Genomic DNA, 13,189 nt, shown 5'->3' with positions numbered 1-13,189 from the left:
GGGGCATCAGCCTTCTGGACAGCTACGATAGCAAGGCAGAGGTCCAGCAGGATGGAGAGAATTCTCTTTGGGATAGTAAGCTGGAATCCGATGCCATTGCCGTGGCTGCTGAGGTCGCCGGACACGGTTGGGCGCAGGATCGAGGAGCGAATTGTGACGCAGCTGCTGACTGGTCCGACGGGCTTGAGATGCAGTGACGCGGCACGACGATGCCTGTCATATACATGAAAATGGGGAACGCATGGCGAGGACATCGAGGGCCACCAATAAGAGGAGGATGCTCTGGCTGCAAGTCAATGACAAGGGTCAAGGAGGGTGGCATCTCATAGTATAGAGGAGGGCTGGACAAGCACCATGCAAAGCAGCACCTTCTCGGCGGACAAGCCCATGACGGAGTTGCAAATGGACATAAGGCCGTGGACGCGCAGATTGGAAAACCCAAAGCTCTTGGCGACATTGTCTTTGGGGGTTGTTCTGTCAGAACGCAACGCTGAGCCGACATGAGTGCGCCTACGGAGTACAGCTGACAGTATTGGGCGAGACTGAGTGCATCTGCACCGACAGGCGAACAACCGGAGTCAACTTATAGGGAACCCAACGATGGGCTGCCTCGCACCTGCAGTGGCAGTCGAGAAGAAAAGGGATTCTCAACACGTAACGGAGCCGGAAGTCGCCAACCGGGGAGCCACTCGGGACCGGTGCGGACCCTGAAGTCGGGCTGGAAGTTGGACATAGCCCGGCCTCTGTTTCAGGCATATGAGTTGGAAAGTCTCTCGGTACTGATAGAAGCCACGCAGAAGCCACCGCTCTACTTGTTTCATGTCTCGTAAGACAGACCCTCGGCACCAGAATCAGGCTGGCAATGGCCATCTGGATAGTGATGCCGGGCAGAGAAAGCTATTGGGAGTTGCTGGAGGTGGGACTCGAATGGCTCCTGTGAACCGGCGCCGTCTTCGGGTTTGTTATGAGGGGAGGGCGACGGTGCAGCTGCTTCAGGGAAACGCTTTCTTGTCTTTCCTTTAATCCTGCAGCAGCTGGGTGTTGAGAAATGATTGAGTGGCCAAAAAGTCAGTCAGTCGTCGCATTGACCCATGGTTTGGATGAAGACAGAACACGAGACGAAAAAAAAGGCAAATCGTAGGCAACCATCCGATGAACCTACCGACTGTTTTTGTTACCTGCTAGCCGTCTTGGATGGGATGACGGCGGCGCCATTCAGCTGCGTCGTGGGGCTGATGAGAAATGTTTACCTTCGTCAGAGATGAATGATGATGGAGAAAGGGTTTGTCGGCTGACATCGGGAAGTATCGGTTGCATTGAGCCGTCTCACGACACGGCAGCAGTAGTTCTCAAGGAAGGAAGGCCAGCGTCAGGCAAATGCTGCCTTCCATTCTATGTGATGTACTTGATTAGGTAAGTACTCACTCTTTCCTTCCTGGTGTTGGTGTACCATACCGGCTGGACCTGCAGTGACCAAAGACACGAGGAAGCAACCGACGGGACTTGCGCGCCTGCAACTCACTCTCCTCCTTCCATCATTCCAGCCCAGAGTGCTTTCCCATTACCGATGGAATGCACACAAATGCCAAGCCCACACCCGTTCGTTCTGAACGTCGCTCACATCGGCCGTCGGCAACTGGGATATCGACAGGAAAGGGAGGGGAGGGGCGGGGCCAAGAGGGAGGCAGTGGGTGGGTGGGTCCCTCTGCTGATCAGCTGCCAAACACACACTGTTTTGGGAAACCCTTCCCCGGATTCCTATTCTTCTGTCGCACGCATCAACGACCCCCAAATTAAGGTACACACTACTAATATGTAGAGAATAGGTACCTACAGAGCCGATACGAACACAACCCTCCTTCTGGACAAGGTAGGCTTACTTCCCTGACAACGAGCAACACAGGCCGTCTGTCTTGCAATGCGACTTAGACACCACGCAGACTGTGGCCGGCGCGGGCACTCAAGCAGGCTCCCTCCTTGGATGGATCAGCGGCCGCTGAGAATGCGGGGAAGCAAGCCTGCTTGACATTGGCTGCCTAGCCACCCACCTCTCACCGTGGCCTCGTGTCGACTACCATGCACCACCCACAAAGACGACCCAGACCGACGCTCTCGAGTCGTACCATCCCAAATATTCCCTGTCGACTTTGGGCTAAGAGGCTAGAAAAGCGCGTACGAAGGAGGTTCGCTACCATCAGCGTCCCGTCCCCCCCCCCCCGTCGTCATCTGCTGCCGGCATGTCTAGCCATCGGCCACCGCTGATTGATGTCATGCACACTATAATAGTGTGAACTGACAGCAAGCAGGCATCCTCATCACATCCCCATATTATAACAAGCTTACCATACGGTAGGTAAGCCCGGTGCAGGACGAGCGAAAGCAACCGAGTGATGCCCACGGATGGGTGGTTCCGTTTGCAGCCCGGCTTGGCTGGTGACAGACCACCAAAGTCAGGTCACCCGACTCAATGTTGACACACACACACGCGCCCCATCCTTCAACCCCTTCGACATGGGCGGCACCAGAGGCTATTGGATTTCAATTCAGGGCGATACCCGCCAAATCCCGAGTCTTCAGGCATCCGCCCGAACGGCTTTGGCAGATAAACTTTACCATGCGGCTGCTGCAGGGTCCATCTCACAGGTACGAGATGCACTCTAGCACCTTCTGGTAGTCTGCTGCAAAGGAGTTGTGACTACTACCAACTCGGGGAGCCGTGACGTCTCTGATCCGTTGCCGTGAAGAATGCCGTACGAGACGGCAGAACCGCTCGTCAGCCCGGAGCGGTTGTGACAGATGCGGCGACTAAGGTATCAGCTAGACCGGTCCTAGCTTAGGCCCTGGTTCGGCGATACGAAGAACCCCCCTCCTCCTCCTCTTTTATTTCTGTTCTTGATGCCTTGTGAGCATACAGATTCCTCTCGAGAGTTCCTCTGTCAGGCGTGCACATTAACTAATAATTACCAACAGGCATCTCCCATGTCGAGAAATTCGGCCCCTTTACTCCAACAAATGCCCCTGACCTACAGCAAGGACCATGCCTCGGAGCAAACTGGGCCGGTGCAGACAAAGACAGGCGGCACAGAGCAGCAGGCACACCGACCAAGAGAGAGAGTCCCCATCTCCGCACACCAGAATCGCCGCTGTAACCCCGCAAGTTTCTCCACCTTTCTGCTTCTGGCACCACTTAGCCTTCAAGGATCTCTGGGTCACGATGTGCGTGATGGCAGCGGTCTTGTCAGCATTGGGAAGGCCGACGCCAGCATGACATGGACTCGACCTTAACCTTGACCTTGACCTTGACCTTGGACTGTGTTTGGGGGGGGGGGGGGGGGGGCATGCTTTGTTGGAGGAAATCGCTGAACTGTTTGGCCACAAAAGCCCAATTCACCACTCTTTCGCTGCCTCGGTGCGTGCCTCTTGGCCTCCTTCTGTCCGAGGGGCATCTCATTGATTAGCACAAGCTCTGGTCCCTGCCCCCTCCCCTCTCTTCTCCGTCTCCTCTCTCCAATTTTCCCCATATTTCACCGTTCACTCCCGAGCCCCCGTCCCCATTCTCCATCCCCCACGCCTTGAATGATAGGACGGACCAACTATACAAATCCGTCTTCCCCTCAGCGCATTAACCCCCTAACCCTGGCCATTCAAGTTAGCGGCCCCGTTGAACAAGGGCAAGAACAATAACACTGACGAGAGAAAAGCTTTCCCAGCCTCGGCACCGATCCGACAGATCTAGGTCGATTGTCGAGCAGCGAGCACGAGAGGGGGGCCGCCCGAGAAGCAGAGAGAAAAGGACGAAAGAAAGGGTTCGGAGCAAAACTACCCACCATACACGTCCAGTGTCCACCAACTTCTTTACAACTTGCCCTTGCCGCTATTACCATCTCATTCCCCCTCTTTTTCTCCAGCAGAATCAGGCCCGCCCTTCGTCACCTTACATTACGTCCGCCACTCCCGACTGTCACACTGCCAGACCCTCAACATCGTGAAAGATTGACTGCTTTCTCTCGCGTTCTGAACGAAGTTGCCTCGATCCACACACGTCTTTGCCTCCGCGTATTTTCTCCTCCTCCTCCTATTCCTCTCTGTGGGTGATGTAGGTGTATGGCGACTTCGCCTTGTGAACCACATCATCTGAGAGAAACCGCACTGCGACAACCTCGAGAAAACGTCATGCCTATGCCTGCTGCAGGTACCAGCTCGTGAGCATCATGTTGCTGTATACCAAACTCGCCCCGCCAAAGGCCCCCAAAAGACGATCCAGAGCAGGTGAGTCGTCGCTTTTCTACAATCGACACTTCTTCCTTTTACCTCCGTTTTCTTTTCTTTGACCCGCGAGCGCCTCGTTTCCTGTTTGGGCTTGCTGCACATTCTCGCGTTATCACTATTGCCGCCCGAATAGCTTCGTCATTTTACTCCGGGTCTTGCTTTCTTTTAACCCGGCATGCCATACCTGCCATTACTTGTTCCATTACGTTCGATTTCTGACAGAATTTTGTTTGACACATGCAGGATGTACATACTGGTGAGTGGATGGACCCCAAACATAATCCTCCCCAAAAACCTTGGTAGCAACGTTTTCATTAACAGGTAGACCGGTACAGCAAAGAAAAGGTCCGACCTCAAGCCCTTGTTTACTAACTGGTCATAAATTGGCTCCCATATTTCCTCCTTTTACCATTCCCAACTTGCTCTAACTTCTCTTGCGCCCACAGAAGAAGAAATGCGATGAAACCCGTCCACAGTGCTCCCGATGCGCCGAGCGTGCTCAGGAGTGCTCCTACGAACCGGTCAAGCCTCGTCAACGCAAGAAGCGCGACTCTATCGCCGGGTTTGGATCCGGCACCGGCTCTCAAACAAGCGCATCTGCAATCACTCGACGTTATTCGGCCTCCGATGCAACCATGCGACGCTGGAAGGAGGAATATCTGGATGACGAGAACGATGTGGCTGTGGAGGAAGCCATGTTGGAAGAGAATGGCAACCCGCTCATATTTGACTTCAAGAAGATGTTCGCCATGTACCACAACAAGGACGACGACGACGACGACGCGCCCCTATTCTCTCCCGTCGACTCCGTGGCTTTCGACCTGTCACTGGAAGACGCAGACGAAGAAGTCATTCGCTGCGGATCGGTGCAGCATAACGCCATATCCCGCCTCGCCGTTACACGGCCGCAGCGCCACTCGGACCTAGCCATGATCGCGCCCGTCCCGGTGGCGTCGCCACATCTCGAGCTATTGTTCCCGACGTTCTCCGAGTTTTCGGATCGGCCAAATCGTCGGGCTTTGGTCGACCACTTTACCAACGTCATGTCGCATTTGATTGTACTCCGCGAGACCGAAACAGGGAACCCGTTCCGGCAGCTGGTATTGCCGCTTTGTCACAGCAGTTCGACGGTGACAAATGCCATCTACGCGCTGGCGAGTGCGCATCTGGAGAATAGAGGCTGCGGGCACGCTGAAGAGAAGGCGGTGTACTTCCACAACCAAGCCATTCAGGGTTTGGCGCGCTTGATTGAGCTCGGTGGCCAAGCAAACAAAAACGAGCTTCTAGCCACCATCATGCTGCTGGTTTACTACGAAGTAGTGAGTATTTCCGCCTTCCATCGTAGGATGGGACTCGACTAACCGGGTCAAAAGCTTGTGCAACAAAACCGATCCAACATAGTTGATGGCCATCTCAAAGGCGCCATCGCAATCATGAATGCCAACAGCGATGATACCAACCCCACCACTGCCTTTCTTGAACGCGTATGTCTTCTCGAATTGATCGATACCAGCGATCCCTACTCTGACAACTTTCCAGGCGTTCCGCTTCTACGATGTTATTGCTGCGCTCTCTTTCGGCACGGCTCCCCTCTCAACGGCACCAGCAACAGGTTGCCTCGCCCCATTCCCACCCATTGACTCCTCTACTTCGTCATCCCTCGGATCTGTCGACACATTGCTCGGCTTCTCCACAACTCTTTGGCCCATTATCCATCGCCTCTCCAACCTCCTGTCGCTCAAGACCGAGCTCCAGGCGGCTATCGCCGACGGCCAAACGACCAAAGTTGCCGTTCTCCGCAGCGAGTTTGAGACCACATCAGAAGCCATCGAGCATGCTCTCAAGGTATGGCAGCCCAGCTTTCCTCCAGGCTTTTCGCCCGATACCATGGACGACGTGATGACGGACGAGTCTGAGGTGGCCACTGAGCGCGCCCGGCTGCAGTCTATCCTTAACAATGCTCTGGCCTACCGTCACTCGGCTTTCGTATATCTCTACCGCAGCATCTACGGTTACCCGCGACGACACCACCAGGTGCAGCATCACACGCACGCTGCGCTAAGCCACTGCGCTGCTACAGTCAAACACGCTGGGCCGATGGCCGCTCTGCTGTGGCCCTTATTTGTTGCGGCCTGCGAGGCCATCAGTCCCAGCGACAGAGAGTTGGCACAGCAGGCGTTCGTGGCGATCGAGCGCAGGCAGGGCATGACGAACATTCAGCGCGCCTGGACCATCGTGCAAGAGGTCTGGAGACGCGCAGACATGATTGATGACCACACCACGGACGATGACGGCGCTGTCATGATGTCAACGCCCAACCAGCAGCTTAGCAAGGGGGCAGACCTGTGGAGACGTGTCAGCGAGGATATGGGCGTGACGATTGTCTTTGGGTGAGGTGTCTTCATGTGCCAAGGTATACATATCCACATATGATAATGAATGCGCCCTCTGTCATGTATAGCGGTGGTGATGAGACCGGAATCAATGAGCAAAGGCAGGCATATCTGGCAATGGATTGGGCGGCTTACACAAAAACACAATTTTACGCATGGGGATTCTTAGTGACAACGACGGTGGGAACTATGGACAGGCGCTAATGGTGTTTTTTTCTTTTCTTTTCTTTTTTCCCCTTCAAAGTTGGACTCGGGGAAAATCATGTCGGCGGGAGCCAGAGCCGTAAGTAAGAGAGTTTATTTGTCTTTGTAAGTCCTGCATATCGAGTTCCTTTCCGTGGGTTTTACGATATCATCATTCTGTGATGGACGTCAATTGCAAGCCGTCCTTGCCTGTCTCCATTCCCATCGGATAGGTATGAAATGTCATACCGGGCTCCGACAGGCCTCTTCTCACTCTGCGGTGAGTCTACTCGAGTTCCCACCTGGACATCCAATCACCCGTTCTCACTGGTGGGTTTGGCACCAACCTAGCAGCAGCAGCGGCTTCGCCCTCCGGTCGCAACTGTAACTCGGAGCGGATGACATTTCTCCATAAACCTTATATTGCATTGAGTACTGCTCATGGTACTTGAGATCTGGGGTAAAGCGGGTCCCTCTGCTGCCTGGATTGCATTTCCATCTGACGAAGCCACGCTGCCACGTTAAGAGTGCACACACCGCTAAGGGCGAGGTCGATAGGGGACGGAGGGTATTCTCCGCGGGAGATACTCCGTACCTACCAGGTAAATAGGTAGTTATATGTATTCCATTTGCGCCCTGGTGACCCGGCACTGCGGCTTCTCTTAAAAACACTTGCCTTGGATATCTACCGCCTGGGGAGGTAGCTATGCTATGAAGTATTCAGCAAGGGGGGGCGGTGATCTTGCCTGCCGCGAAAGGTACGGCAAAGACCCGGTTTTCTATACCTGCACTTAGGTACCTACAGTATCCGTACATCGTACATCGAATGTAAAGTACCTTGGACCATAACCGTAGTACGTACTGATTTAATAGTACCTACACTGCTGCCAGGTAAACTACCTAGGCACCTAGGGGAGGTAGGTAGGCAGTTCAAATTAGGCAGGCAGGCACCTTCCAATGTGTTTGTGTATGCACAAAGGCAGGTATCTACAAGGTGCAGAAGATGTTCCCTGGGTCAGCCAAGTGCACTACACTGCAGATACTACGGAAGATACTTGCTTGCTATGTACTGGCCAAGTACTCCAACTCCAACTCATGCACCGCCTCCAACCCCCCCGATCCCTTTCCCCGTCTTCCCTGTCCTCAATCAAATTCCCCCAAAATCCATGTCAAGACGTCGCAGTAACGACGAACCAAACCGAAACAAACAACACTCGCCGAACCCCCGCCCTCCGATGCAATGGCGGCGGTCTAAGACAAGACGAGCTAATTAACTCCCAACGCCCTTTATCGTTCTCTCCCGCCTCGCGTCCACGTTGTCTTCGTCTCTGGCCCCCCTCTTTTGGCCGCCGTCGCCCCTCGCTTCTCAACCACCATCTCTCTCGCTTGGCCTAGTACAGCTTGGCTCTCTATTGTGCCCTTTGCTCATCTCTGTTGGTCGCATGTTAGCTTTTCACACCTTTTTTCCACTTCTTTCCAACTCGGGATGAAACACGTCCATGGTCCCCCTTTACACGAACTACATAGTACGGCATCGAATTCCCACCTCTCCTGAGAGCTCCGGCCGCCATGTCCCATATCCGTTAAGCCCACAATTAGCCTCCCGTCGCCCGATTCTCGGCTGAAGCTCGATCCCTACCGCTGGACTGGATCTGGAGCTCGTCTCCACCGAACCCTCTCGCCCGCCTCCTGCACCAGCACCACCCAAGCTTTCCCCAAGAACCTAGAACTGTCCCCAGGAGCCACAACCCCAGTCTGCCTACTACCAAAACTCGAGCCAGTCCCTGTCTTGTGTTGGGAGAGACCTGTCTTACCATCTCCACAGGGGTTCGACCTGACTTTTGGAGACCTGACGTGGACCACTCTTGCGTTGCGTTGGGCCGGCTTGGGCTGGTCTGGTCTGTCCCTTTCAGTCAATCTCCGCCCACTGCAGCGCAGCAGCATCATGCTGCATGCCCGTTGAGAGGTTCCTTCACCTCGCGCGCCATGACCTCCATCATTGAAGGAGCGACCCCCGCGCCAAAGCAGATCCGCTTCGTCCACAACCAAGGTCAACCACCATCCAAGAGACGCAGAATCAACGCCGCGTGAGTCTATTCCCGCTTCCTCTTTGCCTTGATTCTCTCGCCCGCCCCCCCCTCTCGAGCCCGCGGCCTCAGACACAGAAATCCTTCCTTGCCTGCAGAAGCTGACCTGACTCGACTCGTCGCTAGCTGCCTGACCTGTCGCAAGCGAAAGACGAGATGCGCCGGCGAGCGCCCCATCTGCTCGACCTGCTCCAAAAACGGCCATACATGCTTGGGCTACAACGAAGCGATTGAGAAGAAATCTTCAGGTGCCGCCACCGCCACCCGGGACCCCCTACATGACGGCGACGACGACGACGATGAGGACGACGAAGAAGCCCAGCCTCGCCAAGAGGAAAACCGTCACGATGAGAGGCGGCAGCAGAAGGAAAAGGAGAAGGGCCTGCGATCCCCCGTTGTCCAAGCAAGGGGCGGTGATGCTCGAACGACAAAATCTGGTACCCCTCCTGGTCGCCCGCCTACATTCCTGCGACGGTCCTCGGACTATAGCTCTCGTGAACAAGATCAAACCTCACATCACCGCCGCACCTCCCGCCCGCGCACGACGTCTTTCTCCGACGATGCTCATAGCGCGCATGGCCGTTCCCCTGTCTTGCATCATACCGAGCGCCATAGGGTGCCCTACTTCCGCTACTTCGGGCCAACAGCCATCGTGCCTGGCTACAAGCAGATGGTCGTCTCCGTCCGGGATAGAAGGCGGAGCACAGGAGGCTCCGCCAGTGCTACATCGCCGAGTTCCGGTTCCAGTGTGATTCAACCCATGGGAATAGCCCTGTCAGGCATGCTTCCCCACGACGAGGAAGTCGCCGCGGACGAAGACCTGCCCGTATACGACCCTACTGATGCTGCGCCGGTGCACCCCTTGATTCTACACTTGGTGAAGACCTTTTTCCTGCATTTGGGCTGCAACTATCCCTTTTTGAAAGAAGAAAGATTCGTTCGCATGGTCAAGGAGAAGAGAATCGAACCAATTCTTGTCGATGCTGTATGTGCACTAGCCGCCCGGTTTTCCGACTCGGCACAACTCGGACACAGCAAGGCAGAGGAAGCATCGCATGCGGAGAAAGGCCAGCATTACGCCCATAGAGCTAAAGCTGCTACTGTCGATACGTTTCCCTGCCCATCTGTGGGTGCTGTTCAGGCGCTTCTGATGATGGCATACGAGGGCTTCGGTGCAGACCAGGACAGTGCCCTATGGATGTATCTGGGTCTTGCTATCCGCATGGCCGTAGACCTTGGCTTGCAAAAGATGGTGGGCGTGAGATATCAAGGTGAAAGAGACCCTCGGTTTACCCGTCACGGCGGCCAAGCAAGCAGTGAGGCCGGGGCAGACGAAGAGCCACAAGAAGACAAAAACAATCTTACCCGCGAGGAGCAGCTCGAGGTGGAACAGGAGCGTACCGATACGTTCTGGGCTGTCTTCATACTCGATAGGGTCATTTCGTCTGGCACAGGCAGACCCGTGACCATACGTGACGATGACTTTGAGTTGGCGCTACCGGAGCCAACGCTCGACCCGACGTCGGGATGGCCCGCCCCTTTCCCCGTCTTCATTCAGATCATTCATCTGTACGGCCGCGTTTCTGATGTTTTGAATAATATCCGTAATGCCAAGGACATCACGCAGGAAAAGTGGACGAGACTGGCCCGGATGGAGCACGAGTTAACAAGGTTGTACCAAAAGCAGGATCCCCGGCTTCATTTCAGCGTCTCCAACTTCAAGACGTACTTGAAGTTGGGCCAGGGAACGAACTTCATCCTCCTGCACTTTTGGTTCCATGCGCTCATCATTATCCTCCACCAACCCACCCTCTTGACTCCCTTTGGCTCGTTGAGCCGCACACACCAACTGCTACCCAACAGTCGTGAGCTGTCCATGTCCAGTGCCAAAACCATCGCTGACATTCTTGCGTTCGCCGAACTCATCGACCCAAAAAGCTTCATCAGTAACCCGTTCACGTCCCAGCCTATCTATATAGCCGCTTGCGCCTTCCTCATGGAATCGATCGCAAACGCCTCCAATCCTACATCGCGAGAAACTTCTCCCCCGGCCGAGCTTAAGACGGGAAGTCAGAAGCAGAAGGCGTCCTCCCATGACCACAGAGCATCATCTACAAAGCACTCTCTCTTGGCCTCGGCCGCCAATCAGAATTATTCGCGCTGTTACAAGTCTCTGCAACAGTTACACAAGTACTGGGGCGGCGTCAAGTACATTCTCACGGCGCTTGACCAGAAGTCCGAGGGTATATGGGACTGCGAGACTTATACCAGCGAGGAGTACGAAAGCACCAGGCTGCCCCGTCGCGGCTCCATCGGCAGCCAGTTTCCACATCCTACATCGCCCAACATGCCACCTATCGCTTGGTCTCTAACGGGCACGACAAACTCGCCCAACTCAAGCCTTACGCTCATGTATCAGAACATGCATGCTGCGGCATCTGGCCATCACAGCTTTACACAGCCGCAGACGTCCAACGCCCCCACTTCCGCGCCTACGCCTCCCGGCAACATGATTTACGACCCGATCCGACAGAGTCTTCCGGAGGCGGCGCCTCACTCCATCTTTGCCACTGCCTATCCCCAACCGGTAACGTCTGCCATGCGACACTCATCCCGGCAGCACTCATCCCAGCGGGTGTCGGCATCTTCTATGGATAGCCCGCATGGACAAGGGAGAGGACAAATGCGGTTTAATGGCATCCACGAAGAGGAGGCGTCTTCTCCCATGGGCCATGGCGGCTCGATGGTTGCCGGGTCCTCTGGTCCTCAGCAAACCCCTTCATTCACACCGTCATCGCATAACTCGACAAATTACGATCATCATATGATGCCATCCGTCTCCCCGTCTAGCAATATGCATGATGCGACATCGCAGCATCACCACAATGGACAGCATATTGCGTTCGATCCAACATATGCGAATGCCACCTACTCGTATCTCGGCCACGGCATGGGTCCTATCACAGATGTCATCACTTTCGAAAACCCGATTGACATAGGCGCGTTGGGTTTGCCCCATGAGATGATGCCGCCGTGGTTAGAGTACCTGCCCGGCGACGTTCTAGGCCTCTTTGAGAATAACGACATGGACCCAGGGTCTTAGCTGATTTGCCGCCTTGGCCTGGCATTAGGCAGCCACCCGATAACCAGCCAGGTATTTGCAGCATGTCTTCTATTAGAGCGAACTGAGCCACGATGCGTCGGCTGTAACGGCTCGAGACGGCATTTGGTTCTCATCATCTGAAGCTGTGTCCATTCGCGGTACACGGCCTTTTGGGGTATTGGCGTCGGGTAAAACGAGTGTTCTGCCGGCGGTCTCCAATTTTTAGCTAACCAAGGTAATGATAACGACACAAAAACTGTTTGTTTATTTGAGGGAAGGGTATATAGGGGTTGTTTGTAAAGCACATGTCGCAACTTCAGTGCATACTATATTATATTTGCTGTAAAAAAATTGAAACCCGGCGATGGCAAGAGCAGTGTATATTCGGATGACGGTGATACTTGGGAACAGCTCATCGGAACGTCTTAGGCTCGGCTCGACGGTGAATTTGACCATTTGACCGTGGCCGTCAATTTCTTTCGACTTTCGGTCCGGGGGCGGATGTGGAACCAAGCGGGATTGTGACCCGGAGCCGGATTAACCGCAGGAGCTGTAGCGGTGGGTTCCCCGGACAGTACGCCGTGTCGCCCTGCGCTCAGGACATCATGGGCGAGATGGCTGGCAGGTGTCGGCGACTTCGAGTCATGATGGAGGGCGAGACTGACGCAATTGCCGAAAAGACTGGAAGCGAACGAAGACGAGGGACGTAAGATGCACGAGAGAAAGGTTGACGCCCGTACTGGATTTTTTTCTTCTTCTCTTACTTTTCCCTGTTCACTCACTTTTTTTTCCCCCTCTTTTCTTTCCCAAGAGAAAAGATGTGATTGTTAACGTCCAGGACTTCAACATTCAGTATTGAAGAATTAGGTAAACCGGGAAAAGGGATCCAGAAATCGCCAGTGATGTCGCGATGGGATCCCGGGCAGGTCTGACGACACTGGGGCTGCCAACACATGGGTGAAAGGCGCACGATAAGTGGACAGGTGGATCCTTCTTTCTTAGTAAACTTACCTGTCCTTGGCAGTCTGTCTGGGTGGGAACCGGACTTTTCGCGGAAAGACCGCCCGGCTAAACCTTGGCCGGTTCGAGGAGCGTCCACACAGAGGATTTTCCGACGAGCCGAGCAAGAGCTGATCCCTGCTCGTTGAAAGATA

General features: G+C 54.7%; 3 protein-coding genes across 3 annotated transcripts; all 3 read left to right on the top strand.

Moving 5' to 3' along the window:
- Nucleotides 1-2,979: 2,979 nt before the first annotated feature.
- Nucleotides 2,980-3,285, top strand: GLRG_10275 (uncharacterized protein; the record flags this gene model as incomplete). The annotated part of the gene is made up of 1 exon (XM_008100960.1): nucleotides 2,980-3,285. The coding sequence occupies one exon, from the start codon at nucleotides 2,980-2,982 to the stop codon at nucleotides 3,283-3,285; it is 306 nt and encodes a 101-aa protein (XP_008099151.1).
- Nucleotides 3,286-4,513: 1,228 nt separating this feature from the next.
- On the top strand, nucleotides 4,514-6,663 carry GLRG_10274 (uncharacterized protein; the record flags this gene model as incomplete). Its single annotated transcript, XM_008100959.1, has 4 exons — nucleotides 4,514-4,525; nucleotides 4,716-5,588; nucleotides 5,643-5,753; nucleotides 5,809-6,663. 4 exons carry the CDS (start codon nucleotides 4,514-4,516, stop codon nucleotides 6,661-6,663), a joined length of 1,851 nt encoding a protein of 616 aa, XP_008099150.1.
- A 2,168-nt stretch (nucleotides 6,664-8,831) lies between these two features.
- Nucleotides 8,832-12,035, top strand: GLRG_10273 (uncharacterized protein; the record flags this gene model as incomplete). The annotated part of the gene is made up of 2 exons (XM_008100958.1): nucleotides 8,832-8,932; nucleotides 9,059-12,035. The coding sequence occupies 2 exons, from the start codon at nucleotides 8,832-8,834 to the stop codon at nucleotides 12,033-12,035; spliced, it is 3,078 nt and encodes a 1,025-aa protein (XP_008099149.1).
- Between the last annotated feature and the right edge of the window lie 1,154 nt (nucleotides 12,036-13,189).

This window comes from Colletotrichum graminicola (genome assembly GCF_000149035.1).
Source record: "Colletotrichum graminicola M1.001 genomic scaffold supercont1.58, whole genome shotgun sequence".
Taxonomy (NCBI): domain Eukaryota; kingdom Fungi; phylum Ascomycota; class Sordariomycetes; order Glomerellales; family Glomerellaceae; genus Colletotrichum; species Colletotrichum graminicola.
The sequence above is the reverse complement of the archived record's forward strand: the minus strand, read 5'-3'. Positions and strand labels throughout refer to the sequence as shown.